The following is a 25,050-nucleotide window of genomic DNA, read 5'->3' as shown; positions in this document are numbered from 1 at the left end:
CAATCAGTTTTTCTATTTGAAAGAAAAGATCATTTGAATAATTCCAGGCCTAATCTCTTATACACAGAACAGAATCAGGAAAATCAGTACAGACTAAAATAAAATGACACCATCAATACGAGCATACACTATATACACTTCTACAGAAATTTGCCTAGCCCAAAGATTTTCAAACTCTCTACTCTAGAAGACGCAGTATAAGGACACTATGTCAGTTCATAAAAGCTGTCAGAAGCTTTGAGAGAATTGCTTTTATGGTATGTAGGAAGAAAATTGATCACTCAGGTCAAGTATTGTATAGAAAGTCTCGTTAATATACTGCTGATAATTAAGCAGACCTCGAAGCTGAGCTGAAATACCTTTGCATGTGCAGAATGCCAATAAGGTGTAGAGGTATTCAGCTGCAGTGTCTGTAAAAAGTTAGCGTGTGCACATGTGCATATTTAATTTGGTAATGGACAAAAGAAGCATAAAAAATCTTAAGGAAATATGAGCATGTCTCTAATACGTGTCTGAACACAGGCTAACTGAACTCCTTTGCCCTTCTCAAAATGCCACTGGCTAGGAAGAAGACCTGCTACTCATGATAAAAATCTTTTAGATGACTGTCCTTTGCCAATTCTTCATCAAGATTTCCAAAATAGAGCATGCTTGCTCTCAGTTAATACGTCAGTGTTGACCTTTGTGGGGCAGAGGAAGTGAGGATTTTATTATTATATTTTTGAGATAAAGATATGGAGTTTACTTCCATAGCAAAGATATTTTTCCGCAGAATCAAACACAACACTATCCCCTTTATGATAATAAATTTATTTTGGTAGCTCTGATAAATTTATTATAATATTACACTACAAAGTAATAATATAATACTCTTTTTTCAGTTGAGGGTAACAGGAGAAAAATATTTACGGTATGAACAGGAGCCTCTGACTTTCAGCCACTTTTTTAGACAGTCTTTATTAGGCACTTTTAGCTACACAGTAAATAATAATGTATCTATTCCATTTGCCAAGGGACAACATTTCTATCATTCATTGTTTGGGAATTCAATGAATAAACAACATAGATATTGTTTAAAAATTACTAACAGGACTGCTATAGCTACCGTTCTATGATTCAGTCTTAATCAGGAGTCTAATATGCCATAACCAAGAGCAATAATGAACAAAAAAATCTTATTCACTATCCATTTCTGAGGGAACCATCACTTACTGTATGTGATAATGAATGACTTATAGTTACATGGTCGTTTTTGTACATTGCACATACAGCTTGCATATCTATCATCTGCACTATAAAAACAGTTATTACTTTTCAGTTAATAATTTCTATTGTAATCAAAAAAGAGATGATGGATCCAATTAAGATTCAAATAAGTAGCATGATCGGTTATTAATTATCCAAGGTTAAAAATGCAACATCTGGCCTCTGGAGATAACGTGCAACTACCGCTTCATAGGACTTTGGTGGGGAAGAAAAGCAGCAAGAAATGCTGTGCTTATCGTGTATTATTCTTTTCTGGTCTGTTGCGAAAGACAAAGAGGCATCAGAAGCAGAAATGCTTTGGGACTCACTCCACTGCTGCCACCCAGGCAGAGCCGTTTTGCCCACCGAGGAAAGGAGTTGGTGTGCAGCTGAGCGACCCTTCCCAACACCATTCCTCACTTGCCTCGCTTGGCGAAGGCATTGCACTATGTGCTTCCTCCACGTCTCTGCAGGTGTGGCTCTGACCAAAAGAAGTTCTGCCACCAAGTCTGCTGGCATTCCGGCAATGATACCAACCAGTCCTTCGGGTACTAGCACTGCTGTCGAACAGGGCTCTTCAGCCTGGTGAGCTCTTCCATCCTTCATTTTCTTGCAGTATAGACAAAGACCTGGAGACTGTAAGGCATCGTGTCTCCTTAAAAAATGGCTTTTTGCGCCACAATAAAATCCAAACACCAGCAGACATTTGGCCAGCCACAAAAAACCAGCACTAATCTGTTATGGACACCATAGCCTTACAAGCTACAGGCATTACAGGAAGACAGTTATAAGTAAATATTAAGCTTATAACAACAATGACTGTGCCTTCATATAAAAACAACCTTAAAATTGCACACCCTTTAGTCACTGTGGAAGTGAACTTTCACCTTTCCCCCTCTGCTCCCGATTTTTTTCATCAATATTTCATACCGAAAGATCCTCTGATCAAACTAACCTCTGGTCTGAGCCAAGAATGCAGATGTCAAGAAGACCAAATTACCCATCTTAGCCTCTGAAACCCAAGCTGAACTGTTTTGTTGAATTTGGTGGGTAAAACAAACTGTTTTACATATACTGTGAATTACTTGAGCCACAAAGGAAGCCTCAGCTTCAGAGTAGCTACTTAGGATGTGTTATAATCATCATATCCCAAATATCAGCACTGATTTCTAGGACTTAAACTTTCCCATCAGTCTCTTTTAAAGCAGGATCCAGCTGTTTAAATTTCTTATCAAGTATTTCCTGTAGAGAACTGGCCCTTTACTCTGAGCTTAATTTCCTCTGGCAATCAGCTTTGAATTTTGATGTGAATGTAAACCACCAAAAGGGCTCAGGAAGGGAGGAAACATCATCATCCTCAGGCTGTGTTGCCTCTGGCACAAAAACAATTTGTTTGCAATTATAGGTGTGTGTGATTTGTTTCTTTTCCAACTATACTAATAAGTATGTTGGGTAAAAACAGTGATCAGGAATTCAAACTGATTACAGCACCAATCTATACAATCTAAGAGAAACAGAACTCCCATACATGAACGGTAAAAATGTCATGGGCGAAGTTACACCGCAGTATCTCTCAAAGAATTTTCAGAAAAATAAACCTGCAGTGATAACATATCATAGATACCTAAGCAAACTCAGCATCTTTTCTTCAACCAAATGTCACCTCTCAATCTACACAATACACGAGTTGCATGATCTGTTCTGTGTACATATTGTTGCCTTATAGGCAGGAGATTCCCAATCAGATACTACTACAGCTGAAATGTGTACATTTTGTCTATCCCTGGATAGCAAAGGAGTTGGCCAAACTCATGGATTAGCAAAAAAGGTATTTTTAGCACAGTAATCATGCCAAAACAAAACAAAACAAACAACCGTCCCCACACACAAACTTATTTTCAGTCTTAGATTCTTAGCCTTCAGCTAGTATCATCCATGTCCTAAAGCCCCACACCCGTCCATTAACTGTTAAGATGAACAAACTTGAAAGGCAGTGCTAAAACACCTTTCACAGAATCACAGAATGCTTAAGGTTGGAAGGGACCTCTAGAGGTCATCTAGTCCAACCCCCGTGCTCCAGCAGGGACACCTCAAGCACGTGGCACAGGACTGCGTCCAAGCGGGTTTGGAAGATCTCCAGAGAAGGAGACTCCACAACCTCTCTGGGCAGCCTGTTCCAGTGCTCTGTCACCCTCACTGTTAAAAAACTTTTCCTTAAGTTCCCGTGGAACTTTTGATGCTTCATTTAGCACTAAGGTTCCCTCAATTAAAAGATTGTCTCATCAGTACATCAATACCTTAAATATCATATTTATACAAGAACACAGTGCAGGCAGAATTGGGCTCTGATACTATACAAGTGGCTCCCTGCCTCAGCTCTGTATGTCAGGTTTGTAAAACTGCATGGTTTGTTCTGCCATCTTTCCAACGCCTGTCATGGATCAGGATGTGAATGAGAACAAAACAGTTGAGACACTTTCCAAGCAGGTAGCACTTCATCCTGCACCCTAAAAGTAAGTATTTGTCACCAGATATTTTCACCAGTACCCCCTCACAAAAGTAAAAGATTATAGAGAGAAGAACTTGTGAGCTGACAAAGACATAAAAACAGTTTCAGGCTTCAGACATGGTTTCATTTAATTCTAAGGGCACAAGTCTGAGGGAAATGAAGAGTTTTTCAACTACGGCCTCTGAATGGAAGCCAAAGTAAGTAAAAGAAGTCTAAGTGAGTCAAAGGTCATTTTCTGGGCTTTGATTTTTCTTGTGTTGAGGGAAACAAACATTTTATGTTGTCTGTATATTAACATTTGAATTATCAGAATTTTGTCCTTTGGGCAAAAATGACCTGTAAGATTTCAAGTTTTTGGCTAACTGCTCAGGTCAAAAAGAGTTACTGATATAAATGAGAATGTTGTAAAGAGAATTATTTCTCAGCTTGCATCTTTTTTTTTTTTTCTTTTTTTTTTTTGCCTCTATCAATTTCCCTAAAATGTCGGAGGAAAGAAAAGAAAACTAAAGCTTAGTTTATATCAGAATGCTTAAGAAACCATCACTTTTGTTGGACTAAATGGGAACCCACCTCAGAGAGATGGAGCCTTCCCTGCTCAGAAAGAACATGATATGAGTTATTTGGTTTACAGACTGCTATAGGTTACATGCTGCATACAGTCATTGGTGGTATTATATCGCACGATAAGAGGGGAGCTAGCTTGTAAATTATCCACAAAAATGCACATGTTAATAAAAATAAATACATAAATAAGTTTTCCCAGAGGTTTACTTGAGGTTCTTGAAAATTACACATGCCTACTATAAATGGAAGGAAAACACAAATTTGACAGATCTTGCACAGAAAAACTGACTAAAATCTCAGCAGCAAAGAAATGAATCTGTTCTATCATGTTCAGATTCAACGACTTCCACTGTGGTCTGAATTTTCTTTAACATTTTCAATATATTCAGATTATACGTAAGATGAGCTAGAATACATAACACTGATAAATCCACTATCTTCTCTGTAATATCATTACAAAAAAAAATGAAAATGTATGTTTTCATTGCCCTCTTACCTACAGTTTCTAGGATAAGAAATAAAAAATGCAGTAAATAACTTACTTGTTTAAAATAACAGACCTGTTTAACATTCATACCAGTTTAGAGAAAGCCAACATTGATCAATGCAGCCAAAAGGATGAATTTGGCCTCGTGAATGTTATGTTTGCAGAAACATAACAGGTCTATTATAGCATTTGTTATAGTAAACAAATCTTTGTTCCTGACTCCAAAAGTCTCCCATAGATGGCATAAGCAATTAAAGAGCGAGTGTTTGCCAAACACTGCCCTGCAGTTGCCATTGCCATGGCACTTTTTTGATTGCTATGCTTTCTACACAGGCATTATGCCCTTTGATAGCAATAATGTCTACTAGGAAAGCTAAGAAAATCCCCCCAAAATCAGACTTTCTGCTACATGGCCTACATGTCCCTGAGCAGGGAATGCAAATGTAAGAGGTCCCTGCATAAAATAAACACTTTGGCATAATTAGCAGTTAAAATGTGAAATCTATTTATCTGGAAAACAAACACATTTCACTTAAAGGTACTGAAATGCAACATTCTGAAAAGTGGCCATTACAGTTTCAGAATATCTTTCTTTTGGATGTGGTTTATGCCAGACATGGTCCATTACCTTTTCAGATATATCAGATGTAGTTTTGCTTTGCTTTCCCCCTTGCCATGTTCATAATTTTGACTTCTCACCTAAGTACTATCACACCACCAGGCACTCTTGAGGAAACAAAATCAATGACCTAAAACACTACCTATCATAGCAAATGCCTTTAACCTTTAACTGAGCCCTTAATTGAAGCTGTGTTCAGTTTTGTCCTCAACACACACTCAGCTCCGACGCAATAAAATTCCTAGTCAGAAATACCAAGTACCTGTGGTCAATATTTTATCATCTAGCCTGGCACACAATATGCATTATTAGTGTAGAGCTATTTCCTAGAAAACCAGAATTGTTGTACCTGCTGATCTAATTAAAGGAGCTTTCCAAATGCCAAATACAACAGACATTTTCCATCAAGAAGTATTTTTCCAAGATGATAGCTAATATTCGAAGTGAAGTCAATATATGCTACACATGACATGATACACTCAACTGAGAAAACAGAATTACTATAAATATACCAGCTATATTACTCTATTGATTTGATGAGGGATATTTATTTTTAAAAAGTTATAAAGGGTTTCTTCTTCTCTTAATTGTTGTCACCTTTTTTGTTTTTATTTTGTTTCTGTTTTGAAGGTGGGGAGGGCAATCTGAAGATGGACCAAGTTTTTAAACATGGTTTCCTTCTTGTTTATATTAATTTCACATTTATTTCTATACATTTTCACAAAGAAGAATTACAACTTTTCCAGTTGACCAGAAAATTAAATATTTTAAATTAAAGGTCTACTTCAAATGCAGCCGAGCTCGAAAATCAGTTGAAAGAGATTGGCACAAATTCCACCTTATACAACTGCTCCAGCACAAACTGTGAATTACAAGAATTAAGTCATCACAGCAAATCCTTCTTGACAGGTTAGTGATCCTGCAAGCAGGGCACTGTTGTCTACTAATGTTTAAGATAAAGCTTCCGGAAATCAATCTGTTGGTGAGCGCCAACTTCAGCTCACACATAAAAGCCATAGCACCTTTAATAAATGCCTTCTCAGCTGGAGTTGTTATTTTTCCCTTGACTTTACAACCTCAAATTCATATGGCACTGATGTTTTTGTCTGAAAAGAATGAAATATGCACTATTACAGCTTCTCCAGAAGGCATTCTAGCAGTAGCATTCAATGAGCAGTTTTTTCTTAATCGTTTATCATACCAGCACCAGAAGTACCTGGCTTTTCTTTAAAAAAAAAAAAAAAAAAAAAAAGGAAACCTGCTGATCCAACTCAAAGAATGCTGTGTCAGTTCAGATTGTGTACTGGTGGGATAGCAGGAGTGCAAGACAGGTAGTTTTATGCATCGAAAAACACAAAGCCTGTGTTTCTCCAACACATGCCTTGAGATCCTCTCGCTGCAGTATGAGCATGCCCAGCTTTTATGAACAATCCTTAACTGAAGTCACTTTGCCCACATAGGCTAAAGGCAACACAGGGGAAAACTCAAACATTTGATTTCAGAACTGCCCGAGCATTTACCAAAGAGCTACTATGATAGACTGTATCACTGATACAGTGATCTGAATGAGGCTGCTTTCATTGCATAAGCAAAAAATAGTCTGTGGATAACATTCTCTTAACAAGTTTTTCTGAACCATATGTTTCAAATGATCCCCTGTGCTGATGCAAAGGAAATACTTCACTACACTTCCACATATCCTCCCAGAAACTAAGCCAAAATGTTGAGTGTTCTTAATGACACATTAAGAGCTTCAGCAAGCTATTTTTATGTATTTATATAGTAATTAATATGCATTGAAATTAGTCTCCCATTGCAGCAGGTGCTTAAAATATGTAGTAATACTAACTTCAGCAGACTATTCATATATTTAAGACTTCTTATACATTTCAGATATTTCAGTCATTAAGGGAGAAACCCAAAAGACTAAGACCTCTGCTACTACGATGTAAACTTTCAAAACTAAAGAAGTTTTGTTTGGACCTCACTTTTCTGATCTAGAAATATGTTGTATGCTTAGTCAACAGCGTTTGCCTTGCTCTATATAGCGATCTTTGTGAAAAATCAGGCATTTCTGACAGGATTAATTCAGGAACTACCCACTGCATTAGTGTGAACCATGGGAGAGTTATCCAAAGCCGTAACTCGGTATGAATTATTTCGCTGCCCTACATGAGAAACTCGCAGGCAATGCCATTGACTACACTAACCTGATGCACTTCATATCACAGAGACAATGTATTAACATTTTAAGTCTATTTCTTCTGATTTGTAAAAGTGAGTTTCCTTGACAAGTTGCATACATGGAAGCAAAAGACAAAAATTCAAGAAGATACAAACCAATCCCTGATTGAATAAAAGAGAGAACCAAAGGGCAAATTGAGGAGTTCAAATGGTCAAAACTCCTAATCTACCCAAAGGAAAATGTATTTTCTAAATAATATTGCAAGTCTAAAGCCTATGTTAGCCAATGAACCCTGAAGCATATTTCATAGATAACAGAAATCAGGTTTTTCAGGTCAGCTGGAGGGTTGACTTCCATTCATTACCTATTACATAATTAATTTGCTACTACTGGGTCAGAAAACAAGAGAGGCATAGTCTTAGGAAAACTAGACCAAAACTTAATACCTTTGAATTATGACAATTTAGAACAGAACATTGAGAATGGACGACATGAAGGGAAAATCAGATTTTATGCCAGATTAAATTTTATAGTTAGTTTTAGGTCTAACTCAATATATTGCCTAGGGTGTTAGCCTGCAAAGTGACCCAAATATTAAACACCCTGTAACAGCATCTACCAGAAGCAAATGAGGAAAAAAAAAAAAAAAAAAAAAGGCACAGTCTTCCACATAAACTCTACCTAATATTTTTTGTAAAGAGACTCCTATACAGGTACACTGTGGCCTATCAAAGTCACCTTCATCCTTCATCTTTGGTTTGCTGATAGATGATTGTAAGAGTATGTTGCCTGTCTGAGTGGAAATCCCAGGTTTCAGTCCTGAGTAGTGAATATGCAACACCTGCAGACAGTAGCATATTGTTTATGTCAGTGAAGCAAACAACAAAAGAGTCAGGGAAAGTGTTATTGAACTTTCCTGAATTACAAAAAGCTACCCCTGAATACAGCAGACACATTGTCACATCCCATGCAAAACATTTATCAAGCAAAAGGTATTTGAAAGAAATTTTTGGCCTCATCTGTGAAGTGAGCACAATGTTAGAGTTTGGAATTGGTTCTTCCATACTCTCTCACAGTGTGTCTCTCCACCTTTAATATCATAGGTTTAAATTACTGTTTCACCATTTCCTTAGGTTTTCTAAAACTAAGGTGCAAGTTTTCTAAAACTTTAGTAGATCATATTCATGGATGATTCATGGATCAACTCCACAAAACAGGCTAAAATGACTTGTTTTGTGATGTAAATGGAATGAATTGCAACGCTAATATAAGAGTCAGGAACATATTATGGCAATGAGACTTGCCACCATCTTTCAGCTTCTCTAACAGCAAGCCAACACTACATGCCAAGTACGTATGACATAAGTTAAAAAAAAAAAAAAAAAAAAAAACAGATGAACCCTAAATGGTATTTGCCTAAAATAGGATCTCAACCTCCAGCAATCTGTGGCTTAGAGACTTCCTAAATCAGAAAGGGTGTCTTCACATTTCATCGTTCTCAATAGATTTTTCTTCATGAGTTTTTCCTTTCACTTTTTGATCCCTTGTAACTTCTGTAATACGTTGTGGCTCTACAGTGCTCTGCAAAGAAGAATCTCCATGTGGTTGTTTTGAACATCCTAGGAACTGGAAAAGGAGACTATCAGGGCAAAACAGGAATATTACAAACTTAGGACAGTCAAGCAACTCCAGTGCTGTAAGTCTTTATAATAGCCTGTAACGCATGGGAACGAAATGAGTTCCCTACTACACTAAGTTACAAATGTGTTTTTGAGACATTTCTAAAAGTAAAATCTCTAAAGATACTGAAGCTGAATCTATGTTTCATTCTAGTTTGCTGATATTATTTGTCTTTTAGCATAGTCAATGCAATTACAGGAGCTATGCATAAACTAGATTGGTTCAGACAAACACAAGCTGTGTCCTACTCATTTTTAACAGCATTGTGTCCTTGATGCTGACTGTTTCAAGGTGTAAAATGATCATTTATAAGACATTCACTGTTTTTTCCATTGAACACTAGTATCACAAGTTTTGAATGAAACTCATTGACTTGTTAATCCAAGGTATCCATCAGTCTTACCAAAGCTATCACTGGTTCCTTCTGCAAGTCAATACTGACTCACCTGAAACTGCCTTCCACAAATGATGAAGCATTTATACTATCTGAAGAGGTCTTCAAGGACTTTATCACTGAAGCATAAATAAAGTTGTGTTCAAAATAACTATCTAATTTAAAATGCAATTTTGAAGACTAGAACCGGCACTAAGAAGAGACGCTGAGCATAGTGATGTAAAGTAATTGCCCAGAGAAGGTTGAATCACACATTACAGATTTTTTTTTTCTTGAAAACATGCTGCATACTTATGTTTTCAGACCAGTTTTTCTGGAATTGAACAGCAGATGCAAAAATTCTAAACCATAAAGGACTTTTCTTTCAGTGGGAGGACGAAGAAATTAAGAAAAATTCAAAGAGCAGAGGATGTGTTTGATGGAGACATTCTAATCCCCAATATATATTGTTTGATCATCTACAAAATTTGACTTTTCCCCACATGTTAATAGAAATGATCGCAACAATACAGGAAAGAGAGCTAAACTTCTTAAAAGCATTTGAAACATAGTGCAAATATACAAGTTTCTTTGAGTGGGTCAGATTGTCTAGGTAATTGCAGCTCACAAAAAATAACCAAATCTTTATCCTGTGGGTGATAAAACCAAGGAACACACAAAAGTAGTATAAAGGCTATACCTAAAGCATAGGAGATCTTTAGACACCTTGCTTGATCTCAGTTAGAAGGACTTCAAAATTATGCATTGCTTAATAAAATAGCTTCCTAAGAAAATACCTAGCCATTTTTTTTTCTGTGTAGTATATGATCAATTGATCTAAACAAGATTTAAGCTATATTTGCTGGTTGTGGATTTTGATATGGAAGAATTCTTTTGTGGTCTATAAAAATGTCCAATACACTGTGAAAGCATTATTTTATTATATACTATGAATTCACCTTTTTTATGAGAAAAGCTCCTAATTTTAAAAGCTTTCATCTTTTTCAGGATAATTTAGCCTTTTTTTTTTTTGTCTATAATTAATTCTATATTTTATAATTCTTTTCCTTACCTATCATTGATTACTTTCTGCAGTAAGAAGTAGAAAAGCAGGATTTCTTTATAAAGGGAAAATTGATCTACTCCAGAATGAGGTTATTTTCAGACCACCTGCAAAACCAGATCTGATTAGAGATACCTAAATAGATAACTGCAAAGATATAAGCATTGTAAGCCTATTACCAGCTTTGGGTAGAATAAAAAGCTAAAATGGTACTTCATTAAAAAGGAGTGAAGGAAGGACGTGTAATTAATGTCAATCAACATGAATTTATGGTAAATAGACCATATCAAACTAACCTGACATTTTTATGAAATTACAAGTTTAGCGGAACAATGTAATAGTGATGTTGTAACTTACCCAGATTTCTTTATGGCATTTGATATAGCCCTGACATTTTGATTAAGAAACTAGAACACCATAAGATCGATGTTAGATGAATTTAACTGATACACTTCAAAACGTAATTTCCCAGAGTGAATCATCAAATGTCTGTTTCTCAGGGAAGGTTTTGCAGTGATCAGCTCTTGGCCCCATGCTATTCAAAACATTTGCTAATGATCTGGAAGAAAGCATGATGTCATTACTCAGAAATTGTTCAGACGGCACAAAATTTGGGGGAAGGGAAAATAATAAAGTCTCTGAGAGAAGAACAGCATGCTCAACTGAGATCAAACACACAATAATCATTTTAAAACAGCCAAAGATAAGTCACAGTTTTAGAAACAAGGGCCAGACATGCTGCAGGAATTGCTCTGTCCAGGTTAGTAGTAATTGAAAGGCCTGAGGTTCTGGGGCAATGATCACCTAAGAAGAATCTTCAGGATGACACTATGGTCAAATTACCTAGCATAACTGCAGGGCATCTACACAAATAAGCAGACTGTATTATTAGGGTATTTGCTACTGGTGTCCTCACTGCTACAACTAGGCCTGGTTTTGACGTGTACAATTTATGAAAAATGGTAAAAAATAGCCAAGAGCATGATTAAGGACTGGGGGAAAAAAAAGTTTTACTATAGCAAAGAACCTAAACTTAACTCTTAGCTTGTCAGTGTAAAAGGCTAAGATACAGCTGAACTTTAGTTTATAGACCTCAACATGAAGAAAACAGGGCTCTTGATAATAGAGGAATAAAGGGCACTAGATAGCAAATGAAGTGAGGGAAGCTGAAGTTAGACAAATTTGCAGTAGGAATAGAGCACTTTTTGTTGTTGTTGTTTTAACAGGCAAGGTAATTGCCTGTTATACTTTTTTTTTCCCTTTTTCTTTTTCTTTTTCTTTATCTTTTTTAATCCACCACTGGCTGTCTTTAAGATAGGTCATCTGTTTTCCTGAATTATATGTTTGGCTTCAAAAATTTATTACTTCAGGAAACAATTATAACTTGTGTTATGTGGGAGGTTAGCCTAAATGATCAGAAAATTCCTTCTGTTTTTATATCTATGGATCACTCACTTCCCACAAAAGTGTGCTGATGAAATGCCCCGAAGTTTCTGTTTTTCAAAGAATTCCCCGTTGTGTCTTTCAGGCTTCCTACTTAACTCCTCAGTGATTCAGGATTCGAGGGTGATTCCAGTGAATCAGAAAGAATCCCAAAATGTTAGCATATAACCAAATCATCATAAAATGTTATGCTTTGGAAAACAATTATCCATCGCAGAAATGAAGAAAAAGCTGGAATGACATAACTTCTTCCTATATTTCTCAGTTTTTAGGACACATGCTAATAAGTCTATGAAAGCTTTTGGAAGATCAATATGCTACCATATGCCAAAATTGCCTGTTTAGTCCACTTAATTTAAAATGTTAGAGTAGTTCAAAGCAATTGTGTATGGGCTTACACTTGTCATTACAGATATAATACAAGAATGATAAATATGCTATTGTAGTTGATTGCAAGACATTTAATGTAAGAAAGACATATAGCATGACGATAATATCTGCCCTAGCAAATGGTAACATATACTTTAACGCATTTGGATTCTGATTCTTTTCTGGTGAAGATAGGGTCAGGAAAGGCTCGATTGCCATAGAATATAAAGTAAATCCTAAAGTGAGTACTATGTCTATCCTATTGTCTAATTATTGTAAAGTACTCTGTGTATACATAAATTGTAATTCCTATTTTGTACCAGTCTCCGTGACTTTGGACATTATTCTGTTTAGCTAACTAGACTTGTAAAGACATTCTGCATACACTGCCCTCCCTCCTCCAAGCAATTAGAAGCTTCTTTTTTTATAGGAGAGAAACCCAACCAGGGCAGCCAAATTGCACTCTAATCTTCAGTCCAGAAGCACACATCAAAGCAAAGCATTCAGGTGTGTCTAACAGGACAACTTAACTTAGTGATTTAATCTGAATAATTTCACCTTAAATTTCATCAATGCATAGGTTTCTGAGGGGGAGAAAGTTTAAGTCAGAAAATTATCCTCATCTGTTACCTCTGTCTTCTTTTATTTTGCACAATGGGAATGATAAAGAATAAAATTACATCGATGAATTTACATTCTTTGCTATTTAACTCCAAATAAGGTTCATCTGTACCTATACTTTATTCCTTTTACTTACACAGATGTCATGCTACTAAGCATGAAAGAATATATCCATTCCTAAACAGTAAGGGCAGATTCTGAGCCTCCAGTAAACATGAAAACTTCCAGATATACCTTTTGTGAAATTTGAAACATTTCCTTTCAGGTCTCGATAAAGAAGCTGTCATAATTGTACTTGCAGAGACTATATTTTGTTACAAGAATTCTGATCTGGCATTTTTAATTAGCACTCCTGCATTCCTGTTTCACCATGCTCACTGTACATGCAACGTATCTCAGAAATTTTAAAATACTTTTAGCCATATTATTCACATGACTTTGAAAATACACTAATGTTTCTGAGGACAGACAGAAGCGGTTCTTTCACAAATAAACAATTATTTTACTTTAAAAATGGAACAATGACTACAATTGATAATAGTGACCAATGTGTCAGAGACTTTACATAATCAGATCACTGTTCCTTTGTTTACTATATGCATATTTTGATAACATCATTGAATTTACTACTTAGCACTTGATATTCTTTAACTGATGAAGAAAATTCTCTCTTCTATGAGGTCTGAGCTGATCAAAGCAAGATGAGATAAAAAACGCATTACGATTGAACAATGAAGTTTGATAAGATAAACTTGGGATGATTAAAAATGAAATCATTTGGAAAGCTTCGTATTTAAAGATGAAAACTCTGCACTTGATTTCTTAGCACACAGTCCCTGTTACACAAACTGGCAGTGAAGATATACTATTTCTGTCCTCAGAATTAAACTAAGGACATTAAAAATATCTCAGGGTTAAAGTAATGACATTAAACATATGGTAAGGACAAATATTTATGCCAAATTCTCAAAAATTTCAGTACGAAAAAATCAAAGTGAAAACTACATGGGAGGAATGTGGAAAAATAAAAAGAACTATATAATGAAAAAGCACAACATGTTTCTGTTGGAAGCTCATTCCCCCAAACACACATTAAATGAATTAGTTTACTAAATAATGACATCTGACTGTCAAAAAAATTATAATGAGCATCTAATGATCATTAAAAAAATGAAGGAGACAAATTACTAAAGCAAAAAATAAATCTTAGGAAGTTGTACAGTGACAGTATATTGCTATTTCAGGAAACTTTCTATTTAAAGAGGCTTTTATAGTTCACAGAAGTCCTGTTGCTTTAGGTTGCTGAAATATATCACATATGCTTTGGGGCCTGGAGAGGAGATAAAAATGCTGTTCACCTATACTGATGATGGACAGTTGATAGTGTGGCAGTCTTTGTCAGGAATACAAAATTCAAGATAACGGCAGTAAGACATATATCAAAACTGGGGAAGAAATGCATTTATATTTCCATTAAAATCCATTTTCATTTTTCCTGATGCACAATAGCTTAAACCATAACTGACCTACAAACCGGTGTAACTCCTCCATTACTAGGACTTTAACGTACACAGCGACTCCTTGAGCACATCAGCTGTGAATCCCAATGATGTGCACAGGACAATAACCCTCTTTTAAAGAGTCCTAAAGTTCAGAATAATATCTGCCCTATATTTTGCCTTGGAGACATGGCAAGGCTCTTTCAGAGTCTGGTGTATGTTCACTTGTCTGTAAGGCTGATGATTTCCCTGTGATAAAATTATTATTTCAGTGGTTTATAGCGCTGTTACCCCTCTGCCTCTGCCTATGGAGACTGCTACATTATTTTCATGGCTCTTGATGAAATTTCCTTGAGAAAGGAAATTTAATAGAATTTTTATACATAGAGGTGGGAGAGCCTTTCCTTTTGCAGTCAGAAATACACTCCATTGCATGACAAACAGAAAATAATCATTTTCCATTTAGATTTCTACAGAAGTTTGAACCTAATAAGGCCACTTTGTCATTTGTTTGAGTAAGCAAAGTTTACAACAAAGTACAACAAAGAATTTAGCATCCATTACATTCAAGGTTGTGTGTATGATACATCTGAGTTCTCCAAACACATACCAGAAAATTAATTAGGATTTTTTTTCCAAAGTAATAATAAATGGCTAACCCTCAAGAATAGAGGATAACATTTCATTTTAGATACAATATCTGTAATTTTTGTTCAACTATGCATGACAGATACAAAAAATCAGCAACAAGAATATTATTTTATTACCATTGCACTGCAAAATATGTTCTAATTATTACCATTATATTGCAAAAAAATAAGAATGCTCCAATAGACCAGACTCAAGCTTAATTTATAACTGGTTGAGAAATAGCTCTCTTATGTGCATGTCCTTGACATACTGGAAGTATTCTATCTATAATAGTCTGAGAATAAAATCATTTTAATTTTATCCCTGTGGTATGATGCATTATACTTAACATATATTTTGCATCACTAATACTTAATTTTTTATCCTCCTATGAAATCTACCATGGTTTCACTATTACCAACTTAGTCCTCTATTTGGAGAAGAGATTTGGATAAAACTGTTTAAAGATTATTTGAAATATCTTCAAAGCATTGCTGGATCTTTGCACTTAATAGGACTGTCCATAAAGAAAACAAAAAGTACATGTCTGTTTTTTTTTAAAGAGGAAGAACTTATTGTAAATAAGGGCTCTTCTCTAAAGAGAGCCTTATTCATGAAACCCTTTCTTTGTCCAAATGAGGGCAATGAAGTTGGTGAAGGGGCTGGAGCACAGACCTTGTGAGGAGCAGCTGAGGGAGCTGGGGTTACTTAGTCTGGAGAAGAGGAGGCTCAGGGGAGACCTTATTGCTTTCTGCAACTACCTGAAAGGAGGCTGTAGTGAGGCGGGCATCAGTCTCCTCTCCAGAATAACTACAGATAGGGCAAGGTGCACCAGGGGAGGTTCAATACGGTTGGACTCAATCTCAAAGATCAAAAAAAAAAAAAAAAAAAAAAAAATCAGGCAGGTCAGTCTTTCACCCTTTTTGTGACTCTGAAACTAGATTTCTATTCCTGCATGATGAGCTTCCATCACACTCTGACTACAAGCTCCTTGATACCATACAACAAGAAGCAACTCAGAGGCAGAGCTCATAGTTCCTCATGATGTAAACAGCAGATAATAAATCACTCTCCCTTCTTAACCTTAACTATCAACTATCAGTAAAGACTTCATGCCCTTTTACAGGTCTGTGAAACTTGAACTATGGTGCTGCTTGGTATTGGATAAGGTGACCCTTAGTTACCTAGCTAAGTGACAGAAATTCAGTTCAAGCTATTCAAGCTGTAACTAAATAATACTCTAGTGAGAGCAATATCTGAGCTCTCAAAAAGAACGGTGCCTGTTTCGATAGCCCTTGGGCTGCCCTAAACAAAACACTTACAAGAAAACCCACAAGGAAAGCCAAACAGAAATAAGCCCCAAAACTAAAAGCTTGGAGCATTGTTGATGCATTCCATCATTTCTCCAGAGTAAGGGTCTACACGCATGACCGTGCACAGCACTTCTGACTGGCAATGTCAGGAGACAGCAACTGAATGGAAAAAGTTCCTCCATATTTAGGAAAGAGTTTGAGAAACAATTTGAAAGACACCCCTTTTATCCTCCTTTAAAATCCACCTGTGTGAATTGGCTAAAGCTACATTTCCATTGTTCACTTAAACGATATGAAGTTTGATACAGAAGTGGTCTGAGTGTTCCATTCATAGGAATATGGGTATCTGGACGAACTACTATAACTCAAAAGAAAAGAGCTAGGAACGGATGCATTGCTTGTGCAAGACTGTAGTTAATGCAGAAGACAAAAGAGTAATTTGAATACTTTACAGTTTTTCCACTATTACTCAGAACCCTGTACTATCTTGTGTTGTTTCATAAAGAACTCTAATGTTAAATCTCTAAAAGAAACCTTTTCTATTTCCTTTGCAAAAACTGTATTCTAAAACTCTTTTTCACTAGTGTTTATAAGTGCTTAAAATTAATCAAATACAGTCTATAAATACATTTGAACAAACAGCTTGAATTACAATACATTTTTTATTAGTCTGTTCATTTTAACTTTTGGCAATAATTTTAAAAAATATTCTATTGCTTTTGAATGGTGTCATATTTGCTTCTAAAAAATTAAAGTCTGAAATTTCTGTCAAGAGACTAATTCTGTATCAAAATACATGCAAATTAGCATTGCAGGAAAAAATACTATCTGTTGAAGGTATGATGCAAACTGACATCTCTGAGAAATGGAAACTGTTGAAAAATAATTTTTATGCAAAACAACATTTATGTCTTCTCGGAAGAAAGGATGGAGGGATCTTTTGTATTTTGAGGAGCAGTACATTCAGGTTGTTGATAACCTACAGTCTTAGAGCTTCTTTGTTACCCATTGCTATAAAGAAAGGGGGCATGAGGAGCTATGTTACTGAAGATAGAGAATAATTGCACCAACTTTGTCATGATAATACGGATATGGATACTTAATTGCAAAAGGCAACTTCCTCACCCAAAGATTGTAACAACGAGACAAAAAGTAGAGCTTTCAGTTGTGAATTAGCCAAAGTTACTTTTTGCCCTCTACAGGGACATTTAAACAAGTCATACAGGCATGACATTTATCGCTGATTTAAAAACAAAAGAAGAAAAACCTCTGCTGAAGGACTTTGGTGTATTTTAAAAGTCACAAATGACAGATTTCAAATGAAATGGAAAGAAAGCTGAGCCAAACCTCAGGCCCGTTTCCTGAGGAAATATTAAACTAGTCCTGAACTTCTGCAGCTGGTTAAATCTGCCCTTCTGATGACAAGTGCAGGGACCGGGCTGGCAAAAGGATGCAAGCCCAGGTGAGTCAGCTCCTGTCCCTCCTTGCTTTTGGGAAAAGGTTTAGATATGGCTGCAGGTCACTTCAGGGCCTCAGGGACCAGCAAGAGGTATATGCACGTATAGCGCATATGGGATCTGGGAACTAACAGACAGCATGTGAAGTTACCACAACTTCGGGTAGGAGAAGTTCTGGAAACAGGTGTAGCCTTAAACTACATTTGAAATAGGCCTTCCTAAAATAAGATTCCTCCTTTTTTTTTCCTTCTTCTTTTTTCTTCCTTTTTTTGTTTTTGTTTTTGTTTTTGTGCTACCTTGCAGAAAAGTAACATTGATCCATGGCTATGCTAGGTATGCAGCGTACCAGTGATATTGACAGTAACGGGAGTCAAGGGATTTAGTTGACTAGGTACTGGTTCACTGACACAACATTAAGATTTTTAGATCTTTAAGATCTTAAGTTAGGATTTTTGTTTCACAGTCAGAACTTTGTGACAAAGCCACGAAGGCCTGTGATTCCTCTTACTGTTTTCTGTTTGAGTAACTGATCCAATGACAGAATGGGTTATAGCTCAGGAGGCAAAGTTGCAAACTGTAACATCATTTCCTTGACTTGTTTCACACATATTTCAGATGCTAAAAGCTGTAAATTGATAATTGCAGGTCAATCAGAAACATCAGGGAGTCCCAGCAGTGGAGAAGACTGAGAATCTAGACCCCCATGGTTGATATGTAAGAACTCGATTGGGATGCTTGTCAGGGAGGCTCTAGTCCCTGCCAAAAATAAGTTGCATCTTGTCAGTTTTCCTGTATTTTCTTTAAAGAAAGAAGGAAAAACAGGAAGGATTTTTGCCTGTTGGTGGTAGTGCCACAGCGAAAACAAACATATAGAAGAAGTGGTCAGTCAACCTTCCTGCGACCAGAGCAGTTCCTGAAGTATACTGAGAAGTGCACTACACCAGCAGTCTGCCCAGAGGTAGAGGGAGGTTTTCTTTCATGCCTCTGACAGAAAGAAAGCTCAGTGCTGTTGGTCAATGAACAACACATGAAGGCCTAGGAGTCTCTTATACCTGTCATTTTGGAGGTATTGCCTGAGCCACCAGAAGTAGTACCTGGAGAAACAGAAGCCCCAAAACTACAAGACCTGTTTTTGCTGGCCTTGGATGGGAAAGAAAGAAATCTGCTGCTGTTAAAACAACTGTGTGGTGTCTAACACTACGCAAAATACTTCCTGATGCCACCCATGGCCAAGCGGGAAATACCTGTGGAATTGCATGGGTGCACCACCTCACACCTGTCTTGCTGGGAAAGACAGAAGACCTTAAAAGAGACTGCAAGTGCTTTGAGAGAGATTGATGAAGAGAACTGCCACAGAAGTGTAAGGTTTTGTTTGTTTGTTTGTTTATTTTTTGGTTTTGTGCGTGTGTGTGTGTATGTGCTTGGCTTTTAAAGCTGTGTCCAGAAAGAGCACATCAATTTAAGCTTCTTCTGGTAACAGAGTACCTCAGAGACCTCTCTGTATTAAATATTATCACTGACAACATCTAACTCATGAAAAGTAAATATACATAAATTATTTTTTAAATTCTTCTTAATTCTTCTTAATTTTTAAGAATCTAAATTGCTTATGCTGTTTCTTACTTAGGATTTCCAGTGATGCTTCACGGAATGTTTAAATAAACAACATGAATGAGTGTGTGGGAGAACAGATTGTAAAGTGATCAGCAGTGTGCAGAATAGGCTTCTGTCAACAAGACCTGGCCATCTGATACTGAAGACCCGGTAGGCAGGACACCCCAGAAATTTGAAGCTTTTAGGGCATTCACATACACAAAATAATTGCTTATAATATAAGCATTGATGTAAATGATTAAGTATCGTAATCTGTATTTGAAGTATTCATACTTGAACATCTAAGAATTCTGCTAAAGCAAAAAGAGATGCCATAAAAATTTCCTCCTTCATCCCAAGCATCAACTGACTCAGCTTCTCCATTTTTTATGCCTTAGATATATATATTATCTGATGCCAAACAACTCTCTCAAAATGTACCATGTATTCAATTTACATTAATTCCTGCACTTCTCATGTGGTTAGAACTGCTACAAATGAATATACTTACAGGAGTCACATTACTTGGAGAAAAATGAAAATATCTTACCGCTATGGTTCCATCGCACCTTTGGGACTGACAAACACCTGTAATTCTGTCTGGAATCAGCACATCCTCCCAGCAAGATGGACCCTTCAAAATAAAACCAGAGCATGTAAATGTTTTAATCTAGTCAATAAGAAAACATATAAAAGTTTATTTTTATTGTGTCTCTCCCTATCTCTAAACTCTGTTAGAATTTAGATAGTCAGTTTTATTGTTTTCATGTTGAAAAAGTACAAATGTTGTTATAAGACAATATTTATCAGTAAATATCTTCAGTATATCTTCGGCTTTGATAATATCTTCAGTAACCAAATTAGACTACTTTTCGTCACAAAAAAAGCTTTTATCCTACTATAATACGACATGATAAACATATACACTGAGGACTGTCAGAAAAGCCCTGGACATTTACATCTTATTTCAAGATTTGTCAGTTGTCATTAAGGAAGAAAAAGAAAACCTCAAAGAATACAGTGATCAAAAATCTTAAACAAACTTTTCTATAACTTGTTGAAAACAGAAACAGTTCATTTATGAGTGCATTACAAAACAAGAAGAAATAGTAAATTTAAAGACTACTGGTTAGGTAAAGTGTAGTTTGAACATGTGAAGACTACATTGCAGGTAGACACAAGGGGTGACTACAAGTAGATGCATTGTTGACACGTTGGGAGAAAAACAGCTGTAGTATAGTATAGTTAATAAAAATCACTTTGCTAGGAATCATAAAAAAAGATTTAAAATATTTGAAATGGTGATTTTTCCATTAATTTCTCCAGTGATTTTTGAACTGATAAGAAATGTGTTCCATTCCTGCCTATTAAGCATTTATTCTACTCACATCTGTGTAATAAATGTAAGATTGTCAAAGTCAATGGTGTTATGGCAGTATACATATAGAAAAGAAACAGTCACAAGTAAACTATACAATAAGATAGTTAAAAGCAGCCTCATGAGAAGAACCAGTTCTGCAAGCATACGTTTTCAGCCAAATAATTATCTTTACTGCAAATGTAGAAAATATTTCAAGTCATTCAAGTAATTTTTTGCAGGTATTAATTCTTCAACTTCATTGGAATTATTTCCCAACTACTTTGCAGGTCCATAACTAGGCAAATATGAGAAAGCATAATACTGCTGAAGCAAGAAAGAAAACATGCATATAAATTGATATTAATTTATAATATTCATTTAGTGAAATTTCAAAAAAAAAGGCTTTTTAAATGGATTTGAAACCGTATGATTATGGTAATTATGCCATATTCTTACAATATTTGAGATTAGCAAAAATGCAATCAGGAAACAATTCTCAAAGAAGACAAAATAGAAAAGATCTCTTGAAGTATCCATTACTGTTAGTTAGAATTCAGTGACCACAACTAGCATTTGATCAGATCCAAAGATGACTTAATATGGCAAGATCTTTTAATTTATTAGTAGTAACATCCATTTTAAATGTCCTTTTTGCTCACTTTACATGGTCTTATCGACATGAAAAAGTTGTGTGGTTTATGCCATGGTGTGAACTTACCCTGCTCTCCCTTTTCTGCAGTAATTTCCTTTAGACATTTCTCATGCATACATTTCCATGCAGCAGCCTTCTGGTGGGAATGAGAGTATTCCTTCTTCCACTTAGGGCAGACTGGAGCATTCACACAGGGAACTAGCACTGCAGCCTCACACCACCAGTACTGCTGTGCTCTACGCTCACACTGCTGTTTACACCTTCCCAGGGGTCTGTCTATATAAACAACACCCTATCCACCATTGCTTTACATACCATTAATTACAACTATGGGCTTGTAATCTATGGGAAAGTTATACACATTTAGCTGTGTTGAAAACATCGGCTATACTTGGCCTTAAATTAAGTCAACAGTATGTTCTCTTTATTCTAATGAGAGTCAGATCAAGTTCTCTGGAGACAAATTGATCCAGCAACTGCAGCCCAATACTAAGAAGCAGAATATCTCGGTTCTGTGCCTGTGTGGCTCAGATGTAGGGAAAAAAAACCATAAACAAACAAAAAAACCACACATGCACACACACAAAATTTATGTTTTCTTTTCAATGTTTATAAGAAGGAGGAATTCTCTTTTCCCTAATCTATGCTTGACATTCTAAAAGGTAACATTTTGTTATTTGTAAGAGTCTATTTACTTGAGAATGTGAATTTTGCATTTGCAAAAAACAGCAAAAAGTCATACATTCTTGGAAAAGTGTTTGTAGGCAAAATGTTGCTCTTTCTTTAGCGAGAGTGCTACTAAGCATCACTGCTATAATTGCGCCATAATCAAATAAGGAATTCTAGGGAGATAAACACTTCAAAATGATTTTTTTTTATATATTCTTATTTTCTGGAGTGCAAGAAAAACCTGTCAAACTGCAAATCAGCCAATCAGTTGCATTGTTGTAACTCTCTGCACTCTTCAGTGCTTGTGATTATTAGTCTCCTTTAATCAAGAACGCGCTGTGAGAAGAACAAAGCCTTCTGATTGCAAGATTAAAGCAACTGCCCTTTGAGTGCACAGCCACATGGGTCCAAAAACGCTACGCATCAAAATGAATGCATCCAGTGCATAAATGGGAAAATGAAAGAATAAAGAAAGAAGCATGGGGAACACCTTATACTGAATCACAAAAATAAAAGGGTCAGATGCAGTTGAATGTCTTTTCTACGGTTGGAATGGGAACTTCTATGTTTTGGGTGTTTGGTGGTTGTTTTCTTTCCTTTTTTGGTGGGAGGAAGACAGAAAAGTTGGCAAAGACCATATTAAATGTGAATTGAAACTCATACTCAACACAAGTAACAAAGAGAATTCACATGCTATTGATTGAATAAAGGAAGCAGTGGAAAATCATGTACTTTTCATTGTAATGCTGCCCAGTATCATGTACAGTACATTGTACTTTCCATATATTTTAACCAGTATCCAAGATACAATTTTGTATTATAGAATCACAACAGAATTTTGGTCATTTTCAATAATCACTTTAAAAGCCCATGATGACGAAAGAAGTATCTAGAGATCTCAGATGACAAATTATTCAAAATGCAATTTCTGACAGAGCTGTTGACCTGTGAAAACCCAGAAAGGTCAGAAACAGAGGTCAGCAATAGAATCCAGTGATTCATCTAATAGTTTGAATCATTTAAAAGGTTGGAAACTATCCATGTATTTAATGCTTTGTATTTTCCCTGCTTTATATTCTACCCCAGTGAACAATATGCAGTAGAATATCTTTAAAACACATCCTTGTACCTGCTAATACCTACATGAGACACATAAATCATCAAAATGTTGAACAAATGACCCAACCAAGGGACAAATATTAATGCAGAAAGATTTTTAAAATAATGGAAGAAATAATTCCTGGTGCTTGAAAGGGTTTAAAATCAGCATACAAGCCACAGAGAAGGCACTAAATCTAATGCTATCCATGCATGGACTCAGACTCCTTCAGAAAGTAATGGCTATAGTGTTGCTTATATGAAAGCATTTGAAGAGCTAATCCTTGTATGCTGCCCCTTTATCATGATTTTAAAATACTGAAGCAATAAGATGGAAAATCTCCCCCAATACCAAAATAACTTTTAAAATTTGGTATTTTCTGTTTTGCTTTTGTATTCCATGACAGTGGCATCCACAGCAAGATACCAGGATTCACTGCTTTCAAAGTTAGTATGGAAAGAAAGCTGTGGCTGCCATATATAGGAGGCACCCAGGAGTATTCTGATGGCAAACAAATGTATACAACTGCTTAACACAGTCTAATGTACACAACATGGCTGAACTAGAGGAACAGTGATAGATCTCATCTACTGCCACAATCATATCTTAACATATCTATGTTAATATGTTAACATTGTCTTTTGTTGTGCTTTCCTCTACTCTTCTCAATATAAATTGGAATTGGCTTCCATGACAGAAGCACTTAAGCCTAGGAAATCATACTATAAGGTAAAGGCACATTTTTCTAAGTCAGCAGAGATATTTTGACTAATTAATAGCAGACCTGTTTACCAAAGCATCACCTAATAAAAATTTGTCCTCTCTAAAATCTAGCACTTTCCAAGTCTTTATGATGACAACCCCATTGTATTTCAAAGCAAGCGATCTGCAAGAAGACTACATATAATCATCTGAAGCAGAAGAAACCTCAAGAACGTGTAGGCTCATGACGGTCTCAGACCTGACGGGAAGGCTGGAAAGGAGTCCACAGTTGACATATCCAAAATAAACTGTACAAAATCTAGAGCTTTTATCCTATTTTATTAGTGCAGAAATGGAGATGACAAAGTAAGATTTTTGGATACGGTGGATCATATTTTATAAATTCTTAACAGGTTTAATTTAGGAAAACTATCTGATCATCTTTTCAAGCTCTTCTTACTAAGAATAATCTAGCTGCTATATGAGCAATACTCAATCAGACTCAGCACAAAAAATTAAAAATCGCATGATGTGCTTCTAATAGTAAAGAGATAGGAGAGCTCATTTCAATTCAGAAAAAGTAAATCTATTTGAATCATAGCATTCTTGTAAAGCTCCTTATTTTTTTCAGTTTTCTTTATATCATGACAATTAGGGATACAACTAGACTATATTTATTAAATATGACACTTATTAGATTTATGGTGAATGCTCAGGTATAAGTATTATTGCATTCTTCCTAAATAAAACTGTATGAGTAACAGTAACAGTATCCATTTTGTGCAAAATATATTTCTATAAATCCCCAAAGCACAGCCTAATAGTATCCACCACTGAAGAAGGCAGGAGAAGGAAAAAAATTATAAAGACATTATTACTGATTTACCCACAAAGTTCTTGCTGGCCTTTTACAGATGT

At 35.9% G+C, this 25,050-nt stretch overlaps 1 protein-coding gene across 1 annotated transcript in view; it reads right to left on the bottom strand.

The window, feature by feature from the left end:
• The window catches only part of PRKN (parkin RBR E3 ubiquitin protein ligase), a 541,751-nt gene that overhangs the window by 347,223 nt on the left and 169,478 nt on the right, over window positions 1-25,050 (bottom strand). The window contains exon 5 of the mRNA XM_088532999.1: window positions 20,201-20,284. Within this exon, the coding sequence (XP_088389125.1) occupies window positions 20,201-20,284 (84 nt within the window). The remainder of the gene's footprint in view (window positions 1-20,200; window positions 20,285-25,050) is intronic.

The sequence above is a fragment of the Tinamus guttatus genome, unplaced genomic scaffold (assembly GCF_059628265.1).
Source record: "Tinamus guttatus ecotype Peru unplaced genomic scaffold, ASM5962826v1 Tinamus_guttatus_pri_ptg000473l, whole genome shotgun sequence".
Taxonomy (NCBI): Eukaryota; Metazoa; Chordata; class Aves; order Tinamiformes; family Tinamidae; genus Tinamus; species Tinamus guttatus.
This window is presented reverse-complemented; position numbering and strand designations above follow the sequence as displayed.